Source organism: Lonchura striata, chromosome 21 (genome assembly GCF_046129695.1).
Source record: "Lonchura striata isolate bLonStr1 chromosome 21, bLonStr1.mat, whole genome shotgun sequence".
Lineage (NCBI taxonomy): Eukaryota > Metazoa > Chordata > Aves > Passeriformes > Estrildidae > Lonchura > Lonchura striata.
The window spans coordinates 10,753,484-10,776,231 of record NC_134623.1 but is presented as its reverse complement, the minus strand read 5'-3'; the positions used below and the strand labels follow the sequence as shown (position 1 = coordinate 10,776,231).

Genomic DNA, 22,748 nt, shown 5'->3' with positions numbered 1-22,748 from the left:
TGGTCCCTGAGCAAAGACAATCCCACAAATGGGTTTTTCTTACTTGAGGCAGAATTGATCCACACTGATTTCCCTAACAAACCTCTGACATGTGCCACTGGGACTTTATCTCCATCTACTATATTCAGGGGCTCAGACTGGGCAGGACCTGCTCAATTGGTGGAACCTCGGCTGTTAACTAACCAGGTGGCCTTTGCTAAATGCTGCTCCCAATTTTTGAAAGATCCCCCACCCAATGCTTTTAAGATTGTTTTTAACAGTCCATTGTACCTCTCCACTTTGCCTGCAGCTGGTGCATGGTTTGGGATGTGGTACGCCCACTCAATGCCATGTTCCCTAGCCCAGGTGTTGATAAGGCTGTTCTTGAAATGAGTCCCATGGTCTGACTCAATCCTCTCAGGGTACCATGCCTCCAAAGGACCTGCTTCTCCAGGCCCAGGATGGTGTTACGGGCTGTAGCATGAGACACAGGGTAGCTTTCCAACCATCCAGTGGTGGCTTCTACCATGGTCAGCACATAGCGCTTGCCTTGGCGTGTCTGGGGCAGTGTGATGTAGTCAATCTGCCAGGCCTCCCCATACTTGTCCTTGGACCACCGCCCACCATACCACAGAGGATTCACCCGCTTGGCCTGTTTGATGGCAGCGCACGTCTCACAGTCATGGATCACCTGAGAAATACTGTCCATGGTTAGAGCCACCCCTCGGTCTCGTGCCCACTTGTAGGTGGCATCTCTGCCCTGATGGCCTGAGGCATCTTGAGCCCATCGAGCCAGGAACAACTCCCCCTTATGGTGCCAGTCTAAGTCTATCTTTGACACCTCTATTCCTGCTGCCTGATCTACCTGCTCATTGTTTTGGTGCTCCTCATTAGCCCGACTTTTGGGGACATGGGCATCTACATGATGGACTTTCACTGTTAGTTTATCCACCCGAGAGGCAATGTCTTTCCATATATCAGCAGCCCAGATTGGCTTTCCTCTACGTTGCCAGTTGGCCTTTCTCCACCTTCCCAGCCAGATCCACAGAGCATTGGCTACCATCCACGAATCAGTATAAAGGTAGAGCTTTGGCCACTTCTCCCTTTCACCAATGTCTAGAGCCAGCTGAACGGCCTTGAGCTCAGCAAGTTGGCTCGATTCACTTTCTCCTTCAGTAGCTTGTGCAACTTGTCGTGTGGTGCTCCATATGTCTGCTTTCCACTTCCGGTTCATCCCTAAGATGCGACAGGAACCGTCAGTGAAAAGAGCGTAGCAGGTCTCCTCTGCTGATAGTTGGTTGTATGGTGGAGCTTCTTCAGCCTGTGTCACTTCTCCCTGCTCTTTTTTGTTAGTGAGGCCAAAGTTTTCACTTTCCGTCCAGTCTGTAATTATCTCCAAAATCCCAGGGTGATTCGGGTTTCCAATATGGCATGCTGTGTGATGAGAGCAATCCACTTGATCCATGTGGTGTCAGTGGCATGGTGAGTGGAGGGAACCTTTGCTTTGAACATCCACCCCAGCACCGGCAGTCAGGGTGCCAGGAGGAGTTGTGCTTCTGTGCCAATCACCTCCGAGGCAGCTTGAACTCCTTCATAGGAAGCCAAGATTCCCTTCTCTGTTGGGATGTAGCTGGCTTCAGACCATCTGTAACTTTGGATCCAGAATCCCAGTGGTCAGCCTCGAATCTGCCCAGGCACCTTCTGCCAAAGGCTCCAGTACAGACCATTGTTCCCAGATGCAGAGTAGAGCACATTCCTCAACTCTGGTCCTGTCCTGACTGGGCCAAGGGCCACAGCATGAGCGATCTCCTGCTTGATCTGGGTGAAGGCTTGTTGCTGCTCAAGGCCCCAGTGGAAATCATTCTTCTTTCTGGTAACCAGATAAAGAGGGCTCACAATCTGGCTATACTCGGGAATATGCATTCTCCAGAAACCTATGGCACCTAGGAAAGCTTGTGTTTCCTTTTTGCTGGTTGGTGGGGACATAGCCCTGATCTTGTTGATGACCTCAGTGGGAATCTGGTGCCATCCGTCATGCCATTTCAGTCCCAGGAACTGGATCTCTTCAGCAGGTCCATTGACTTTGCTTTTCTTGATGGCGAAGCTTCTAGTAGTATCTGGATGATCTTCTCACCTCTCTCAAACACTTCCATTGCTGTGTTCCCCCACACAATGATGCCATCGATGTACTGCAGGTGTTCTGGAGCCTCACCCTTTTCCAGTGCAGCCTGGATCAGTCCATGGCAGATGGTGGGGCTGTGCTTCCACACCTGGGGCAGTCGGTTCCAGGAGTACTGCACACCCTTCCGGGTGAAAGGAAACTGAGGCCTGCATTCTACTGCCAGAGGAATGGAGAAAAACGCGTTAGCAATGTCAGCAGGGGTGTACCACTTTGCTGCCTTGGACTCCAGCTCGTACTGGAGTTCCAGCATGTCCAGCACAGCAGTGCTCAGCGGTGGAGTCACTTCATTCAAGCCACAATAATCCACAGTCAATCTCCATTCTCCTTCAGACATGTGCACAGGCCAGATGGGGCTGTGAAAGGGTGAGTGGGCCTTACTGACCACCCCTTGGCTCTCTAGCTCACAGATCATTCTGTGGATGGGGATCAAAGCACCTTGATTTGTCTGATACTGCCGGTCGTGCACTGTTGAGGTGGCAATTGGTACTTGTTGCTCTTCCACCCTCAGGAGTCCTACTGCAGATGGGTTCTCTGACACTCCAGGCAAGGTGTTCGACTGCTTAATGTCCTCTGCCTCTGCAGCAGCTATGCCAAAAGCCCACCTGAGTCCCTTTGAGTCTCTGTAACATCCGTTCTGGAGGAAGTCTATGCCCAGAACACATGGGGCCTCTGGGCCGGTCACAATGGATGTTTCTGCCGCTCCTTCCCAGCCAGGCTCACCTCAGCTCCCAACAGGGTAAATTGCTGCGATCCCCCCGTCACCCCAGCAATGGAAACAGGTTCTGCCCCACATGTACCGATGGCATTGGGGTACACTGTGCACCAGTGTCAGCGAAGGCTTCATATTTCTGTGGCTCTGATGTGCCAGGCCATCGGATCCACACCATCCAGAAGATCCAGTTTTCCAGTGCTTCTCCCTGGCTAGAGACAGGGCCCCTCTAACCCTGGTTATTGTTTCTTTCCTAGGCATACATGGTAGAGGTATTTTAAAGGTGATCTGACAGATCATACCCGGCAGCTCGGTCATGGGAGGCTGAGGCTACCTTCACTTTACTGGAATTCCTTCGGTCAGTGCTTCCCTCCTTGAGCTGACGCGCCCACGGTGCCAGGACAGAAATGGGTTTCCCATCTCACCTTCCCATGTCTTCCCCATGGTCACACAGAAAGAACCCCAGGCCAGCCTGTGGGGCGTACCCTCTCTCTGGCTGGGGAACGTTGGGCTCTGACTTTGGGGCCTGTGACTCGCACTGGGGCAATGTGGGAACTGTTCTTCCTCACCTCCTCCCTCATCTCCCTCATCTCCTCTTTGAGTTCCTTGCCCACAGCAGAGCCATGAGCCTGCACTGGGCCATGGATCATACTCTCACAATTTCTCAGCTGTTGGCAGCAGAGCTCACTGTCTCTCGGCTGTTATCGGCATTAATCGTGGCAATGAAGGTGGTGTACTGAGATGGCCCCAGCCTTGCCAGACTCCACAGCATTTGCCCTGTGCCCCTGACCTTGTTGGGGTCATTATCATGCTGTCCATCCCTCCCAAAGAGTACCTCCAATGCTGCCACTTCTTTCAGCTGTTGGTCCCTTCCTCAAGGGTTTTCCATCATGTTCTGTGCTGGTGCTCCTGCATTCTCACCCTGTGGACAAACCTCTCTCTGGCACTCATTAAAAGCCGCTCTCAGAGGGAAAGGGACCCTGGCTCCCTTACAAAAATCTGATTCATACCTGAGCCTTGGGTCAAGGGTCCCAAATTCCTTGCCTCACCACCATCCAGCTGGACACCTGTACCCATGAGGTCTCAGACTTGAAGCAGTCAGGTTGTATAAGCCTCACGTCTCCATCATACAATGTCCTTGTGCAGGTTACGGAGACTTTTGTACATCAGGGACTCGGTGATGATCACAACCTCTGGCTCCCCTGTGGGTTGTGAGGGCCTTCCCTTATCTGGGTGCTCTGATTCCATCTTAGACCTCCTTGTTTCTACAGGGGCGACTGCTGCTGGCTGTGGCTGCCTTTGTGGCTCGGCTGGAACCTGGACAGTTGTAACATCTGTGGGTTCCACTGCTGCCCCATCAGACTCTCCTTTTTCGAGGCAGGGGGAGGGCTTCTCACCAGCTGGGGAATGCACTCCTTCAGCATCTCCTGCATCTCCCTCACCAGACCCCCACCCAGTCTGGGTGGTTCATATCTGGGGTGGCTGTGGGGCAGGGTCAGGCTCTGGGGCAGCAGCATCCCTGGTCTCTGGGGCCGTGTCAGGTTCTGGGCTGGGTGTCAGGGTGGTTATCCAGGTTAATCTTCCCTTGTCTCTCAGTGCCAAAGAGAACAGGGCTAACAGCAACACAGCCCCTGTATGATATCATTGGTATTTGGAGTGGATCTGAGCCCTTCACAAACTGGTGGGGCAGCCCCAAAGAGATGGTTAAAGGCTTGGGAGAAAATTTCCCCCGGTGTCATTTCCTCACAGTAGGTGCCATTATTAAAGTAACCCCAAAAGCACACAGTTAGTGTGTGATAGCTGTGAATCCATGTGCCTGCTTCCCAGAGGAAGTTAAAAATCCATGAATTCTTCCCCTTATTCACCCATAAAACAAACCAGAGAACAGCCACAGCAGCCTTGGCTGTAGGAGCCGTGTTTAGATCAGGGCCTGCAAATGGAGAAATGCAGCCATGGTTCCGTGTCACCCAAACCAGGGCAGGCTGGAGCACAGGGTGCCGCTGAACGAGGTTTCTGTAGCAGCACACAAAAATTGGATTACTCAAGAACTGTTATTCCCTTTTTTGTTCCTGTGCCCTCGAGCCGCACGTTGGGTGCCAAAATCTGTCTTGGTTTGCAAAGACAGGAGTCTGCTAAGGAAGGCAGGACCCTCCCTGAAATGGGAAAAAAATAAATGTAGACCCCCTCCCTGTAAATTGCTATAAATTTGAAGTTAAGGGCGACTCTCAGGCAAAAATATGGGAGCAGGAATAACAGTTCTTTATTAGGGAAGAAAATAAAAAGATAAAATAAACAATGCAGTGAACCAACCTCTAACAGATGGCAATTGAATACATCTTGCCTCGCAATCTAGGACAACAACTTATTCAGCATGAATCACATCCATTTACCACATGCCCCTTACCCACAGATATTGCCCACCTGAGACTGACATGCCAAAACATTTTTTAAAAATTGTGCATTTTTCTTCATAATTAAAATTAAGTGAATTTTTAATTAAATTAATTAAACTAATTGATTTTTGATAATAATAATTAAAATTTTATTTTGCTTATGCATAAAAATATTATTCTATATTTTAACATTTCCTCTTAATGCTTCTATAAAAAAATCTCTGTATGTTTTTTGCAACCAAAAACGTATTGGTCATTGGTTCTAAGTAACACAATTCCCTTCATTAATTCATTGACCACTATTGGCTATTGATTTTGCCCTCATTATTCTAATTTCCTTTATTTTTATTATCTTTGTCATAATTTTTTCTCATTTTCACAGACAGGGTAAAAGCGGCCACTTTGGGAAGCATGGAGACATTTCTGGGCACATTTGGGACAGTTTTGTGTCTGGGGAGGGAATTCAGAGAGAACTTGAGGGTCTGGGGACCACTGGGGGAGCCGGGCGGGCGCTTGGAGGGGCACTCAGGGATCCTGAGGGGCAGTTCGGGGTCCGGGGGAGCACTCGGGGGTCCGGGGCCCTGGAGGTCAGCGAGGGGAATTTGGGGCCCTTCGGGGTCCGGGGAACACTCGGGGGAGCTTGGGGAGATTTAACCGGGTTCCTCAGGGCGCAGGGCGCGGCAGGAATTTTAGGCGCAGAACTGTGTTCTGATGGGCTCTGGGGCCGCGGGGGATGAGAGGAGAGGAATTCCCAGAAGTGGCTGTACCGGGCATCTGTGGGGCTGGGAGCACTCAGGGGATCCGAGGACGGTTTTAGGGGGTCCCGAATGGGCGCTGAGGGCACTTGGGGATCCCGGAGGGTCTGGGGGGCACTTACAGGATAGATGGTGGTGGATATCGGGGGTTCTGTGGAGCGCGGGGCATGACGGGCGTTGTAGTCCCGGCCCCAATGGAGCTCTATGGGGCCACAGGGCATCATGGGAGTTGTAGGCAAAAGAAAAGATGGCGCTGAGTCCAGACACCGCCCCCAAAGCCATGATCCCTGGCGCTGATTGGTTGGAGGCAGTCATGATGGGCGGGAGTCTCGACCAATGGGAGTCGGCAGAGGCGGGACCAGCCCATTCAACCTCTCCAGTCCTTCCCAGTACAGCCCAGTTCATCCCAGTACAGCCCAGTAGAAACCAAGTTCCCCTGCAGTCCTTCTCAGTACAGCCCAGTCCCTCCCAATATACCTGAGTTCATTCCCAGGCCCTCCCAGTTCCTCCCAATGTCATCCCCAGTATGCCCCAGTGTTGCCCCAGTGTTCCCCGCAATGTCCCTAGTTTGTCCCGGTATCCCCCAGTTTCACTCCCAGTGTGTCCCAGTGTACACCCACAGTCCATCCCAGCCCACCCAGATTGCCCGTCAGCATTCCTCATGTTCCCAGGCTGTCCCAGCCCTCCACAGCATCACTCCCAGTATGTCCCAGTGTGTCCCACAGCATTCCCAGTGTTCCCCAGTATGTCCCAGTCCTCCCCAGTGTCTCCAAGGACAGTTTAATTTCTCAGGGCATCCACGGCAGCCAAACCCAGCAGTGGGGTCAGTGCAGTGCCCATGGCCACAGCCCCTTGCAGTGCCCAGTGCAGCTGGGGCTGATGATCCACCCTCACAGCTGGCCCAAGCCCGGTCTGGATGGTTTTGGTGGCACCTTGGGCTGGCACACACCTGAGGAGGGTGTCTGTTTTCATGGGGAAACTCAGGAGTTTTAGATTGCTCCAAACATAGAAAAAGGGAAAGCCCCTCTTAGGCTGGGTGCAGCCAGCTCTGCAGGCACAGCAGGTCCCAGGTGAGTGAGGAGAGACAGGATGGGCTGGGGCAATGTGGAGCAAGGTTGTCCACGCTGGGCCAGAGCTCAGGGCACAGCTTCTCTGAGCAGGCCAGAGCTCCTGAGGGGAGACCCTGGCTCAATATCAATCACAGAATGCTGCAATCGCCTCTGATCTAAAGAGAAATGTAATAAAACACACCCTTTAAAATAGGAATGTGTATTTCTTACAAGCACTTTGAAATATTTCTCCACAACTGGAAGAGGAAAACTTTAATGACCCTCTCAGGGCTTTGGTGTTGTTTACATCAGACTCAGTCCCTGAGCATGTCTTCAAAAAAACTTCTCAAGAACTCAAAGTTAAATTAAAACTCCAAAGTTTCTTGAAGTTTTAGTGGGTCCCACTGAGGGACACGACTGAGAAAGTGTCCCCAGGTTCCAGTCAGAGCAGAACACTGGAGGCACTGATGACAGCTGGGGACAAGCAAGGGAAAGGTGTCTCTGGTGCTGAGCAAACCTGGATGTGTTTCAGGAATGCAAAGGGCCCAGGCCTGAGCCCCAGCCCCTGGCAAGGCAGATCCTGTCCCTCCCTCATTGCTCAGGGCTCTTCCCGGGATGGGCACTGGCATGTGGGGATGTGCAGTGCCAAGGGCAGGACCATGGGGCGGCCCCTGCCAGGCTGCTGAGCAGGGACAAGGAGGCACTGAGGCCCCAGGGCTGCAAGGGTCACTTGTCCCCTCGTGGCCTCAGGCCCAGGGCCAGCAGCCATGGCCAAAGGGCTGCACAGGTTGGCTCTGTCAGGGCCTTGCAGCTGCTGCACATCCCTGAGCCCTCTGCAGCCCAGGCTGTCCCACGGTGTCCCTGCCCTGCGCCTCTGTCCCTGCAGGCTGTCGTCACCCCCGGCTGCCCCACCTCGCTGGCCCTTCCTTTGCTGGCAGCTCTGCCTCCTGCTGCCCCTGCCTGGCCACACAAAGCCTTGGGCTGCTCCAGGCTCCTGCTGGGGACGTGTTGCACCACAGCCCTGCCCTGGGAGGGAAACTCCTTTCTTCTGGTGTCCAGTCTGTGCCTCCCCAGCTGTCCTTGGTGCCATTATTTCTTTTTCTCACTGTTTTATACAAGGAAGAAAATCTGCATCCTCTCTGAAGTCACCCTTCAATCCCTCCCAGGCTACTCCTGTTCTGTCCTCAATCACCATATCACTGACCCCAGAGCCTGCAGCCTCTACCTGCTGGTTATGTGATGAGGCCTCCAAACCCCATCTTGGGAGATTTTTGGATCCTCTACGAGGTCTGTGAAAATGTAAAAACAGTCAAAGTTATTTTCTGCAAAATCTTGCAGTGACAGAACAAGGATCAATATCTTTAAACTGAATGAGGGTGGATTTACATTTGCTAGAAGGACGAAATATTTTATAATTATGAGAGTGGCACAAAATGGCAAATGTTTTTCCAGTGAGATGTATTCCCCATCCCAAGAATGCTCCAAAATCAGGGAGTGTCTGCAACCTGACCCAGTGAAATCCCCTCACCAAGGATGGAATTCCTGTTGTGTGGGTTCTCGGATGTGCTGGGTGCCCTCACAACAGTTCTGGCCACAATGTCTGCTGAGGGCAGCCAGGCTGCTACAGGGCAGTGACCTCACAGCCATCACCATGGCAGCCCTGTCCCCTGGGCCTAGCTCTCCCCTTTCCTCTGCCCCTGCCTTGTCTCTGCTGGCATGAAGAGTTTTGTTGTTTATATCTTGCCTCCAAGGTGCTGGGCCAATGGCTTCCCAGTCAGGCTCCTGGAGCAGAAGTGGCTTTTCAGAGCCCAGCCAGAAATGAGCCCTGAGGCAGCAGCTCTGCAGCGCTGGCCACCAGGCTGGGTTGCAAGGGAGGCTTCTGGCCATGCCTTGCAAGCAGCTGCTGCTGCCAAGGTGCCTTTGGTGCCTCGGGCTGTCCCTGGCACAGCTCCCAGCACGGCACTCTGCCCTTGTGCCCGAGGCCTTCCCTGTGCTGGGGCTGGCCTGGGGCTGTTCCTGCAGCGGGACCTGCCCTGCTCCTGGCACAGGAAAGGCAGTTCCTGCTGGAGCAGGAGGCTCTGCCTGCAATGGGCTCAAACCACTCCAGCAAGGCCCTGCTGACTTCAAAATTGCTTCCTAGAGCAGAATATCCTATAATTGTTATAGATTCTGGACTGTGGAGTAAATAACTCTGGTTAAGAGCTTATTGTCTAATCATTATCAGATTGTATTTATATAAATATATCTGGTATTACATCATTAATCCTGTATGAAAAATTGCATTGACAAATTGTTCAATTCTACCTGTCCAATCATTTATACATAAACCTTTGACAAATTCTGGGGCCGGTATTGCATCCAGTCACTCCCAGTCTCCTCTCTTAAAAGGAATTTTAGAAGTCTGGAGGCTCTGCAGGGCTTTTAGAACCCATGGTGGCTGCTGGGTGTCTCCATCTCATGACTCAGTAGGAGTTTCTCCAATAAAGCAATAAAGCTTTTGCCTGAAGCTCCCACCCTGCACATGACAGGAACCCCTGTGAGTACCTGTGACATCCTGGCTCTTTGACAGCCTGGGGATGTCACTGTGGAGCCCCCGTGAGTGCCTGTGACAGATCAGTGCCTCTGCAGCCCAAGGTGCCCTGGGATGTCACCATGGAATGGCTGTGACTGCCTCTGACCACATGGCTCTTTGCCATCCCCAGAAACCCTTGGGAGGTCTCCATGGAGCCACTGTCTCTGTGTGTGACACTCCAGCTCTTAAAAACAGCCTGGAGACTCTTGGAAAGTCCCCATGGAACCCCTCTGAGGGCCTATGACAAATCTCATCCTTACAAGGCAACCATCACCAGGAAACCCTGTTGCTATGGTCAGTTTCCATGGCAACCATCCCCAGCCCCTGTTGCTATGGTCAGTTTCCATGGCAACCATCCCCAGCCCCTGTTGCTATGGTCAGTTTCCATGGCAACCATCCCCAGCCCCTGTTGCTATGGTCAGTTTCCATGGCAACCATCCCCAGGCCCTGTTGCTATGGTCAGTCCCTGGGCAGCTCCATGGAGACCCCATGCCAGGGGTGGTTGCCATGGACACCAGCTCAGGCCTGGAGCCCGTTGCCATGGCAACCATTGGCACTCCCATCCCCAGGGTCATGGATCCAGAACCACAGAATTGGCTGAGCTGGGAGGGACCCATCAGGATCCTCGAGTCCAACTGCTGGCCCTGCACAGGACACCCCAACACTGCCAGCCTGGGCCTGGCAGCGCTGTCCAAACGCTGCTGGAGCTCAGAGAGCCCTGGAGCTGTGACCCTTCCCTGGGGAGCCTGGGCAGTGCCCCAGCAGCCTCTGGGCAAAAACCCTTTCCTGAGATCCAACCTAAGCCTGCCGCGACTCAGCTGCAGCCGCTCCCTCCACTCCTGTTCCTGGGCACCAGAGTGAAGAGGTTCCCTCAGCCCCAGCCAGGGACCCGCTCCCAAGGCTGCTGCTATGGCCACCAGGGCTGGCACCAGCTGGGATGCTCGGTTTCCACAGGCCGGGGCTCAGGAATGGGATTCCGCAATTTCCTACGCCCGCTAAAACCCTGCTGGTGCTCATTGCCCTCCCACCTTCAGTTGAAGGAAGAAAGGGAAAGATCCCTAGCTGGGATAAGAACAATTTATTTGGAACAGCAACAAGATAAGGAACAAAGAGAAACAGAAAAAATATTGACAACAGAAGGGATAAGAAAAACTATTTACAGGGAAAACTACATCACCATCAATTGTATCTTCCTGGCCACATGTTTCCTCCTGCAAGGAAAGGACACCCGTCTCCTCAGGGAAAGAGAGAGAGAGTCCCTTTCCTGCCCCTGGCAATGACCTGAGGTGGGAGTGAATGTAGTGACAGGGCCATGGCCAGACCCTCATGCCCTTCAATCCCATATCAGGCCATTGGTAGGGGCAGGAAAAGGGACAGGTGTCTTCCCAGCATGGATCACAGGGAACATGGGTCACCAAGGCTCTTCCCAACGTGGTCTTCCAATGGGGGATGAAACTGGAGCAGTGCACAAAGCTCTTCCTGCAGCTGGGGAACTTTCAGGATTTCCCTTACTGGTGCCTCCGTTGGTGTTTGGTCAAGTCAGAGCTCCAGGTGAAGCTCTTCCCACACTGGGGACACAAGTAGGGCCTCTCCCCAGTGTGGATGCGTTGGTGGCTGACAAGATGGGAGTTTTGCTTGAAGCCCTTGCCACAGTCAGGGCAGAGGAAATGCCTCTCCTCAGAGTGAATCCGCTCATGCCGGAGGAGATCTGAGCTGCTGTTAAACGTCTTCCCACAAGTGGAGCACATGTAGGGCCTCTCCCCGGTATGGATACGCTGGTGTGTGACGAGGGTGGAGTTGCGCTTGAAGCCCTTCCTGCAGTCAGGGCAGTGGAAGGGCCTCTCATCCGTGTGAATCCACTGGTGTTTGAGGAGACCAGAGCTGCTGTGAAACCTCTTCTGACACTCAGGACACTCATAGGGCCTCTCCCCAGTGTGGATGCGTTGGTGGATGATGAGGTCAGAGCTCCGTCTGAAGCCCTTCCCACATTCCCCACACCCGTAGGGCCATTCCCCGGTGTGGATGTGTTGGTGGCTGACAAGGTGAGAGTTGGAGCTGAATCCTTTCCCACACTCCGCACACTCGTAGGCCCATTCCCCGGTGTGGATCATCAGGTGGCATTTCAGACTGTTGCTCTCCCTGAAGCTCTTCCCACACTCCAAGCACTTGTAGGGCTTCTGCCCATCAGGAAGCTTCTCAGGGACCACCAGCTCTGAGCTCTGACTGAAGCTCTGCCCACCTTCCTGGCCCAGAGTGGGTCTTTCCTCCTCAGAGCATCCTGGGCTGGGCTTGCAGCCCCTCCTCCTGTGAGACCTCCAGGGATTTTCCTCCCTGTTGGATTCCTGCGCTGTGGAGTTGCTCAAAACGGCCTCTTCCATTAGGTTCTGCTGCAGGGATTTGTCCTTCCTGGTCTCCATCCTCAGCTCCTTGTCTGGAGGAGGAAGGACAAGGAGAGGATGGGATTTGCCTCCGTGCCACAGGGAAGGGCAAGCAGATCCCTCCAGTGCATCACCAGCAGGAGGGCACCGGCAGCGGGGCTGTCCTGCAGCTGGGGGCCAGGCTGGGCTGGGAGATGGAGCAGGAGAGAGGGGGAAAGGGGCACTGGCTTCCTCCTCACCTGCCTCGGTGTCCCAGGGAATCTTCCTCTTCCTCGCAACCTTCTCCATCTGGTGAACGTTTGGGTATGGGAAATCCTGTTTTTGGAGAAAAACAAGCGATGAGTACAGTGAGTTTTGTACTGGCTTCAAAGCAAACCAGGGGGAGAGTCTAAGCCAGAATGACAATTGAATAAGAAAATTAAGATCACAGCAACGATACAGAAACACTGGTTTAAACTCACAGAGTCAGGATATAACCTGACACCCCGTTGGTCAGGGTGATGGTAGCAGTCTGATGAAATGGTGACTGCAGTCCGGCTGGAGTGATGAACGTGATTCTGTCAAAGCAGTGATCCTGTAGAAGGGTCTGGTCTTCCTCTGAAGGTCCAGTGGTGGTTATGGAGCTCTTGTCCTCTGGGAATCCAGTAGGCAAGGTGGTTGTGGTGTTGCAAGGGTGAGATTATATCCCGGCAGGAATGCTTGGTTCCTCCCCCTGGGCGGAGCATCCCACAATGGGATGATGTAATTTTATCAGTCCTGCAGTGACACTCAATGGCCCATTAAGAAAAGATGGCCCCTGGAGAGCATTATCAGGGTTGAGCCATGGAAGAGATAAAGAACACTGCCCCACCTGTTGATAACAGTTTATGGAGATGGTGACTGAAAACACTTTTGGTTACATCTGACACTGTAACCTGAAACAGTGAGGCAATCCCTGCTCGGGGTGGGGGGTGAACACCACCCCCCTTACCCAAACTGGCTCAGGTGTAAAACCCCCACCCTGGGAAGGCCACACACACAGGGGACAATGTCACACTTGCCCTGCCCCAGGGGAGATCTCTGTCCTTGTCACTCCCTTGCTCTCCCCCCTTTTCTTTTTCTTTCCATGTCTCTCTACCTCACATTTACTGTTCAATAAAATCCACTTTGGATTTGGTCGCCTGAGCACCTTAATTGGGGCAGAGACATCTCTTTAACAATTTTATTACCCAGACTGCAATATTATTTTGCACAGTGGGTTCAGGGTTCTGTTGTGTGACCCCAAGGGTCTTTGACAACAGCCTGGTTCTCTCCTCTGTGGAGTTTGTGGCTCTTTCTGGAGGAACTCTTGGAAACTTGGATGCAGCTTCCTCTGAGCAGATTTTGGGAGAGCTTATGAGGAAAATGGCTGTTGTGGGTGGCCAGTGTAAAGAAAATATTTTCTTGTCCTACCTTGAAAAGTCTGTTAAAATCACTGGAAGAAAGGAACCAAATGATATCAGCAAGATTGACAAGGATCATTCACCCCAAGGTGAGAAATACAAGGCTACCAAAAGTCCTACAGGAAGCCCAGCTCAAGTAGCTAAATCTCAAATAACTTCTGAATTCAGAGGCGTGGGTGCTTTTCCAAATATGAGAATCATTATTTACTTTGTCTCTGTCACCTTTGTGACAGCTACACGACCTTTCCTTTTTTTTAATAATTTGTATTGGGCCAAATTTCCACTTTTCCTCTTTGGAGTCTGCCAGCATCTTTATTGGAGCTGTGCTGGAACTGACAGAATTTGGAATTGCCAGAGAATTGCTTCTGTTTATGGTTTATTCATGTGTGGGATTTATTTGGGTTTCCATCACAAGTGACTTTTGGGAAGAGCAAATCTTCCTCAAGACATTTTATAGAGGGTTAAGTTTGATTTCTGCTGAGTTTGTTTTGTCCAGTGTCCAGGGGATGCTCAAGGGGTCTCTGGTTTTGGTTTGGCCCTAATTTTCTACTGATTTGTCTTTATCACTTAAAAACACCTGAAAAAATATTAAAAATATTATTGACCAGAGATGTCAAAAGTCCCACCATTTAAGAAGTATTTGAGGTAGAATTTACTGTTTGGGAACATATTCTGGATGATTTGTGGGTTCTTGGAGGAGATATGGCAGTATTCTCCATATCTTTGCACTTCAAAATCCAAGGTGGATTGCTCTTTCATCTCAAAATGACTCAATCCCCCTGGAAGCTGCACAGTCTTACCCCAAACTGGCTACAACCCACCTCAAAATGGCTGGTTCCCACCTCACTCCCATGCCAAAATTAGTCACCTTCACAGCCTCCAGGTTGAGATGTAGTTGGAAGGAGATCAGAAGAAGTGAGATCCAAATTTGAGGGTGTGGGATTGGGACTGTGTGGGGCTGGGTGGGTGTGATTTATTTTTATAATAAATAAAACTATCAGAATTACTGATTTCTGTCCCATTCATTTTCTGTCAGTTCTGGTTTGCTTTTCAGAGTGCTGCCTTCTCAGCTGATTTTGTTTGTGTCTTCCTGTCCCAGACTGAAAAGCAAGATGTATTCTATTTGCCATCTGTATGGCAGTTGTCCTGTGTTAAGTCGGCAGTTTTTCCTTATCTCTTCCACAATCAATCCTCCCTCAGGGGAGACATCTGCTGATAATGGGCTATTGAATGTCACTGCATGACAGATGAGAACTGTAACATCCCATTGTGAGATGTTCCGCCCAGAGGGAGGAGCCAAGCATTCCTACCTGCATCTAGTTTTGAGATTCTGGCCCACCAGCACAGCTTTTTCTGGGCTGGATTTTTCAGAGGAACAACTGCCTCTTCCTCTTCAGAGGAAGACTCCCATTCCTACAGGATCACTTCTCCAACAGAACCACAGCTGACACTCCTGGAGGACTGCAGCCACAATTACAATTGGACTGCGGTCAACACCCTGTCCAACAGAGTGTCAAGTTGTATTCTGACTCTGTCAGTGTTCTAGTTTACTGCATTGTTTATTTTCTTCCCTAATAAAAACTGTTATTCCTGCTTCCATATTTTTACCTGACAGCCGCCCTTAATTTCAAATTTATAGCAATTCTTAAAGAAAGAGTCTTCATTTTTCCATTTCAGGGGAGGCTCCTGCCTTCCTTAGCAGACACCTGTCTTTCCAAACCAAAACACCTCCTTTCTCTCCTGCCTTCCTTTGCCTGCTCTGTTTCTCTCTCAGTGCCTCCTTTGACCCAGGGCAGCTCCCACCAAAGACCCTGTCCTGATTTCATTCCCAATCCATGAGCTATGACAACCACAGGTGAAGTTATGAAGGCTGGCAGTGAAATGTCACTGTAAGATCTTGCTCCACTTGGCTTTTGGCTCTTCCATAAGAGCTTTTCCTTCTAGGACAGGAACTTCTTTTCCTGGCTGGGAACTGGAATTCCAACCCCTGGGAGCATAGCCATGGATGCCAGAGGTGCATTCCAAGGCTCCCAGGGTGCTGCTCCTGCCGTGCCTCCCAAGGAGCTGTGCAGGGCAGGGGACAAGGTGCAGCAGCTGTGTTGGTTCTGCAGTGCCACCACGGCCCTTGGTTCCATGAATTTCTGCACTGCCAACAGCGTTTCCTGGGTTCCATGATGCCCTGCTGTGTCCCCATGGATATTTGGTGTCATGAAGTTCTTCAGTGTCGCAATGGCCACCTCGCTCCATGAGCTTCTGCAGTGTCCTTGGATGGGCAGTGTCACCATGGACCATTGGCTCCATGCAGCCCCGCTGGGTCACCATGGATTCCTTGGTTCCATGAGGTTCTGGGGGTGTCTCCATGGTCTCCTTGGATCCACAGTGTCACAATGGACCACTGGATCCACGTGGCCCTGCTGTGTCACCATGGCCCCTTGGTTCTGTGGGACCCCAGGGTCACAATTGACTCCTTGCTTCCACGTCACCCCCTCAGTGCCAAAATGGCCCCTTTGTTCCATGGGGAACACAAAAGATGTATAGAAGCATTGAGGAAATCCTGCTTTAAACACCAGGGAACATCTGCATTCCAAAGAGAGGTTAAAGGTGAGGATGGCACCAGCAGCTTCCATCTGCAACATGGATCTAGGGAAAGGACAGGGACAGAGAATTCAGCTAGGAGACTCAGAGAATTCTGCATCCAGAGATCATTTCTGGTCACACTGTCCCTTTAGAAAGGTGACACCATTCCAGGAAGCCTGTACTGAGCAGGTGGCTCCTGAGTGGGGTTTGTTGTTTAGGAAACCTGCTCAGGCTTTTCCATTCTTTCCTTCCCAAGAGGAAAACTTCTCCTGGGCCTGTGTGCAGGCAGAGCCCTGAGAAGAGCAGGTGTGACACGGTGCAATGGGCTGGGACATGGAGCTGCAGAGCTCAGGGACAAGGTTCTGCTGCAGGGCACAGGGATGTCAGTGCCAGGTGGGCGATGTCAGACATGATGAGGCTGGGGGTGAGGAGCAGCTTGTCCAAACAGGGTCAGCCCTCAGGGGGCTCATTCTTCTACATGCCCAGGCCTCCTAAGGAGAACTTCAGTGTCAAGATCACCTGGGGAATGCTTCTATTAGCTCTTCTCTGAACTGGGAAATAAAACTATACTCACTTGATTGAAGAAAAACGGTCATGAGGTGTACTTTGAAATCTTCCTCCTTAACAGAACTCCTGACTGACTCCAATCAGCTCTGCAAGGCCTGGGGAGCTGAAGACAATTGAAGGAAGAGAAAGAGCCTCCAAGGGCTTTGTGTATCTTGATTATCCCTACAGTTGATTTGGGCCCCTGTCCAGGATCCTGAGGCACTGAGAGAAGGCTGAAGAAGCTGCTCAAGGAGACAGAAGTAAAACTCCAAGTCCCTTGGAGCATCAGTGGGCCCCACTGAGGACAGGGACTGCCAAAGCCTCCCAGGGACTGGAGAGAGCAGATCCTTGAGGCCAGGATTGCAGGGAGCCCAAGGCTCAGAGCAGGGAACTGCAATGCTGAGCAAGGCCTGGGCTGGCTGGGGGAAGCAGAAAGGCCAAGCCCTGAGCCCAGCCTGGCACAGCAGGGCCTGTCCCTCACGGGTGGCTCGGGGCTGTTTGTGGGGCAGGGGGATGTGAGGGGCAGCAAGGACAAATGTCACAAACCTGTGTGACCCTGCAGATCCTCATGGAACCAAGGGGCCAGTTTGACACTGTGGGCCTCATGGACACAAGAGGCCATTGTGAGTCTGCAGGGCTGTAACACCCCAGAACACTTTGGGGTCACCAAAGGTTCCTTTACTTGAGTTTGGTGCACAAGAGAAACACCAACCAGATATTCTCAGCATGGCCAGATGCAAAGAATACTCTTGGTGGGAAGGGATCCATAAGGATCATCAAATCCAGCTCTTCATTGCATGGCCCACACAGACATTGAACCCACAGCCCCAATGATACCAGCCCCATGCTCTAACCAACTGAGCTAAGAGGTCAAAATGACACAAAATGTTACCTGCAAAATATATATAACCAAGGAATTTTGGCAAAGGGTTTCATACAACATCCTGTTCTACATAAAACTCTAATCATAGTATTAACTTCATTAACTTAGCCCACTTTACCTAAAAACCGCTAGCCCGCAAGATGTTAAATTACTCAAAAATCTTCCAGGTAAGCAGGATTAGAAGGAGAATAAATAGAGAACACCAGAAAGGCAGCAGATGTATAGAAAGACACACACAGGCACCAGCTGCTCAGGTTCCAGCGTCGCTAACAGAGGAACCCCAGGAGAAGGCAGGATCCTGACCAGGGGCTGGCCTCGTGCTCCGGCTTTTAACCCCCTGGGCCTCCATGGGCCCGCCCCTGGGGTGGGACTGCCAGGTGATTGCCCAATCAGAGTCAGGGTAGGCACCAGCTGCTAGTGTGTGATTGGTTGACAGCTCAGCCAATCAGCACCGCCCCTGCTGTGTGATTGACAGCTCTGCCAGGCCAGGCTGGGGGCGGGGCTCTGTCCCACCACAAACCAAGGCCTGACCCGTCCCCGGCCCCACACGGGCATTCTGAGCATCCCAAGGTGTCTCGGGACATGGATCTCATCCAGCCTCTGACAGCGACCACGGGGACACTGGGGAACCTCATGGAACCAAGGGGCCATGATGACACTGGGCTGCCTCAGGGAATCAAGAAGACCATTGTGAACTCAGTGACCCCTAGGAACCAAGGGTCCATGGTGACCTTGTGCAGCCGCAGTGTCACAGAGGAGCCGTTGTGACACAGCGAGGGCACACGGAGCCGAGGGGACATAGTGACACATCAGGGCTCTGTGGAACCACGAATCCATTGTGACACTGCAAGGCCTCATGGAAGCACGGGGCCATTGTGACACTGTGGGGTCCCACAGAACCAAGGGAACATGGAACAGGTCTGGCTGGCTGGGCCTCCTGGGGACCACCTGACAGGTCCGGCTGACCTTGGCATGTCGAGGGCTGCTTCTCATCTGCCTCTGTGTCCTGGGTTGTAAAATAAGCTTGTATTCTATTTGCCATCTGTTGAAGGCAAACCTGTTGGACAGGTTTTGTTATCTCTCTCAGAGACAATGGTTTGCCTAGTAGAGGCAATGGTTTGTTTATACACTATTGACTGACTCACTGCCGGGCTGGTAAATGTAACACCATCCTATTGTGAGGGGTCCCACCCAGAGGGGGAAGCCAAGAACTCTATTATTGTTTAAAGGGGTAGCTTTGGGGGAGAGAGGCAGCTGGCTCTCTCTCTTCACGGGATTCCCAGAGAAGCAGCTCTCTTCGGCGGCTCTCGCAGCGAAGCCGCCGGAGCGCGCTGAGGCGGTGGCGGCGGAGCTCGGAGGCAACCCCGACACAGAGGAAGACCGGCCCCACTGCCACCAGATCTTCAGAGGAAAACTATACCCATCTAAAGATCACCACTTCAGCTGCAATTCATCAACCATTGCAAGGGGAACAATTGTCCCAGCAGAACTGCTACTGGCACCCCGACTCCTCAGGTTCTGGACTTTTTCACTGGTTTTGTTTGTACCGATTGCATTTGCCTTTTTAAATTGTTGTCTAGTTTTCTCCTAGTAAAGAATTGTTACTCCCATTCCCACATCTTTGCCTGAGAGCCTTTTAATTTAAAGATCCTGGTAATTCAGAGGGAGGGGGGTTTGCCGTTCTCCATTGCACAGGAGGCTTTGCCCTCTTTCACAGACTCCTGTCTTGTCGAACCAAGACACTCTGAAGCACTGGGACTCTGGGCTTTCCTTCCTATGGGAGAGAACTGTCCTTTTCCTTCAGGGACCTATGGCCAAAATTTGGATTCCTCCAAATTTCCTTATATGCCAAGATTGTTCCCAGATGAAATCTGCCAGGTCTGAGACAGGTCTGGCTGCCTTGGCCACCCAGGGGCCACCTCTCATCTGCCTTTGAAACATTGGGACCATGTGCTTTTCTTTCTTATGGGAAAAATCATCCATTTTGACCAGGAGCCAAAGCCAAAATTGGGCATCTGCCTCCAGAATTCCTTATATCCAGTGATAGTTCCCAGAAAAATGATGCCAGGACTGACAAGTATGGATGGCCTTGGCTTCCTGAGGACTGGCACTCATGTGCCTCTGAAACACTGGGGCTGTGTGCTTTCCTTCCTAATGGAAAGAACTCATCTTCCTGTCCAGGCACCCACAGCCAAAATTGAGATTCCACCTCCAAAATGCCCTGTGTCCAAGGATAGCCCCTAGACGAAAGGTGCCAGGCGAAACAGCTCTGGCTGGCTTGGCCTAAGGGTGGCCACCTCTCATCTTCTTTCAGAACACTTGGATTTCACGCTTTTCTTACAGGAAAAAACTTTCATCTTGACCAGGCACTCATGGCCAAAACTGGGATTCCACCTCCGAAACTCCATAAATCCACGAATTGCTTGCAAGTGTAATCAGCCAGGACAGACAGGTCTGGCTGCCCTTGGCCTCTTGAGAGATGCATCTCATGTGCTTTTGAAACACTGGGACTTGGCGCTTTCTGTCCAATGTAAATAGTTGTCCTTCTCAAGGTGACCATGGTCAAAATTGAGATTCCTCCTCCCAAATTCCATGTATCCAAGAATTCCTCTATAACAAAAGCTGCCAGGACAAACAGCTCTGGCTGGCTTGGCCCCCCAGGAGCCAACTCTCTCCTCTTCTGCCTTTGAAACACTGTGGCTCTGTGCTTTCCTTCCTGTGGAAAACAACCATCCTTCTTGTCTTTGCAGAAATGGCCGAAGTTGGGGTTCCACCTCCCAGATTTCCTATATCCAAGGTTTGCCTTCAGACAAAAGCTACCGGGAGAGAGAGGTCTGGCTGGCTTAGGCTGCTGGTGGCTGCCTTTCATCTGCCCCTGAAACACCGGTGTTCTGTGCTTTCCTTCCTGTGGAAAAGAATTGTGTTTCTCCTCTGGGTGTCCATGAATGAAATTGGGATTCCATGTCTGAAATTCCCTATATCCAAGAGTTCCTCCCAGACAAAATCTGCCAGTACTGTCAAGCCTGGCTGGCCTTGGCCTCTGGTGGCTGCCCCTGCCACACTGGGGCTCGGTTCTTTCCTTCCCATGGAGATCACTGTGACACTGTGGGCACCTCATGGAACCAAGGGGATCATTGTGGCACCACTGGAGCCCATGGAACCAAGGGGCCATGGTGACACCGCAGGGCTTCATGGACCCAGAGACCATTATGACTCTGTGGGGCCTGATGGAACCATGGAGACCATTCCGACCCTTCAGGGGCTTGTGTCACCAGGGGGGGCATTGTGACACCTCAGGGCCTCCTGGAAGCAAGGGAAAATTGGGACACTGTGGGGCCCCATGGAAGCGAGGGAAACATGGAACAGGTCTGGCTGGCTTGGCCTGCCGGGGGCCACCTGACAGGTCTGGCTGATGTTGGGATGTCAAGGGCTGCCTCTCATCAGCTACTGGAGCACTGGGGATCTGTGCATTTCTTGCTATGGAAAAGAACTCTCTATCTTTTCAGATGCCCTTAGCCAATACTGACATTCTGCCTAAAACATGCCCTATATTCAAGGGCATCTCTCAGAATAAAATCTGGCAGCTTTGGCTGGCCTCGTCCTCTGGTGGTCACCTCTCATCTACCCCTAAAACATTGGGGCTTTGTTCCTTCATTCCTATGGAAAAGAACTGGACTTCATGTTCACGAACCATGGCCAAAATTAGAATTGGCTACTGAGCCCGGCTGGGCTCACGGAACCATCTGCAGGCCCCGGGGGGATACTAACCCTTCCAGTGCTGCAGGGTAAAGGTGAGCCCGGCAATAACATGTCAAAACAAACACTGGGAATCAGGAGATAATGATAATCAGATCCTGGGGCAGTCTGGACTCCACCCTTGCTGGCAAATTCTGTGCATATTAGTTATATGTTGTACCTGGCCTGGTCAAGGGGACTATGCACACCAGCCATTTAATTGGACTCCGACCAAAACAGACCAAGGGAAAGTTGTTAAGCATAATGCCACCACTGTAGCTCCCATTTTTTTTGTTACTAACAAAGACTTGGCAGACTCTATGTGGGAATGGAGTAAACATGAACTCCAGGCTACCTATTGGTGTCCTAGTTCCAATCCTGGGAGGGGATATTTTCATTATCCTGGGGAATATCTGTGTGGGTATTGGGGCTGTGAAACCATAGCAACCGCCTTGGCTGTCACCCATCCAGGTAAATGTTTAAAGGTCTCATGGTACCCTGAGGGGTGCAAAACTCTGGGGTATGGCACTCAAGGAGAAATTCTGTATAAGGGGGATTGCTGTCCCGTAATATTGTTGTTACTAAATTTAACTTTCAGACCTTACATTGGTAATAAAATCATAGACATTGTAAAAGGAAGACTAGAGGCAGCTCATCTAATGCTTATTAGAGATAGGTAGGAAACATTGCCCAGGGACTTAGAAGTAGATGAAACCCTGGTCTTAAGCTACCAAGAGTTAAAGCGTTTTAATGAACAAATTGGTAAAGAGAAAAAGGGGGGATTGTAATAAATAAAAAGGTCTTTGTTCATCAAAATGAGCGTTAAAGGAGATAAGAATTTGAACTGAATAGGGAATGCAACTAGCATAAAAGACTGTGTAACTAATTATATACAAGTTAACTTTTAGACCAAGGACAATCTGCAAGGAAGATGAGGAATCTTCATTCTTATGACCACCAAGGGCAGAAAAAAGTCCCCCAAGCAACCAATTGCACCGGCGCACAGTGCATTGAGAGAAAATACGTCAGCCGGAAAAAAAAAGGGACTATAAAAACAAAAAGGTCAAAGGGGGAAGGTGCGCCGTGGCAGAGCAGAGCCTCCCCAGATGCCCAGCGCTGTTCTTTTGCTTAATACCACTTGCTTAATAAATTCTTGTTAATTTATTTGTCTATAATTAGTCTCCCCAGTTGAATTTGTCCATAACAACCTGACATCCTGGTGTAGAACGTGTCCTGGAGGATCGTGCCGCACCTGAAGTCGATGAGCTTTGCCTCGCCCGTGACCAGGTTGATGAGGACTTTCTCAGCCTTGATGTCGCGGTGCAGGAGCCGCAGCTGGTGCAGCGCCGCATGGCCTCCAGCACCTGGCGGAACAGCCCCGCGCCACGGGCTCCGTCAGGAACCCCCGCTCGGCCAGCGAGTACCAGAGGTCCTGACAGCGCTGCAGACGCTCCGTGGCCAGCGCGGAGCCGTCGGGCAGCTCGAACCAGTCCAGGACCCGCACGACGCCGCGGGAGCCAGGGCACGACGTCATCCACAGCAGCGCTGGCTCCAGGGGCACAAGGGCGC

At 51.6% G+C, this 22,748-nt stretch overlaps 1 protein-coding gene across 1 annotated transcript; it reads right to left on the bottom strand.

Moving 5' to 3' along the window:
* Positions 1-11,113: 11,113 nt before the first annotated feature.
* LOC110484529 (uncharacterized) lies at positions 11,114-22,713 on the bottom strand. Its single transcript, XM_077787703.1, has 6 exons — positions 22,617-22,713; positions 22,432-22,543; positions 16,006-16,078; positions 12,257-12,332; positions 11,768-12,070; positions 11,114-11,701 (listed from the first exon to the last, which is right to left on the bottom strand). Exons 1-6 carry the CDS (start codon positions 22,711-22,713, stop codon positions 11,148-11,150), a joined length of 1,215 nt encoding a protein of 404 aa, XP_077643829.1. The 3' UTR covers positions 11,114-11,147.
* Between the last annotated feature and the right edge of the window lie 35 nt (positions 22,714-22,748).

What these genes read in the sequence shown, in the direction of transcription:
- LOC110484529 (XM_077787703.1), bottom strand. Translation starts at nt 22,713, where the DNA reads ATGACGTCGTGCCCTGGCTCCCGCGGCGTCGTGCGGGTCCTGGACTGG. An exon ending in CACGGAGCGTCTGCAGCGCT is followed by an intron (nt 22,544 to 22,616) that starts GTCAGGACCTCT and finishes CTGTTCCGCCAG; the next exon opens with GTGCTGGAGGCCATGCGGCG. An exon ending in TCCCTGGGACACCGAGGCAG is followed by an intron (nt 12,071 to 12,256) that starts GTGAGGAGGAAG and finishes TTCCTCCTCCAG; the next exon opens with ACAAGGAGCTGAGGATGGAG.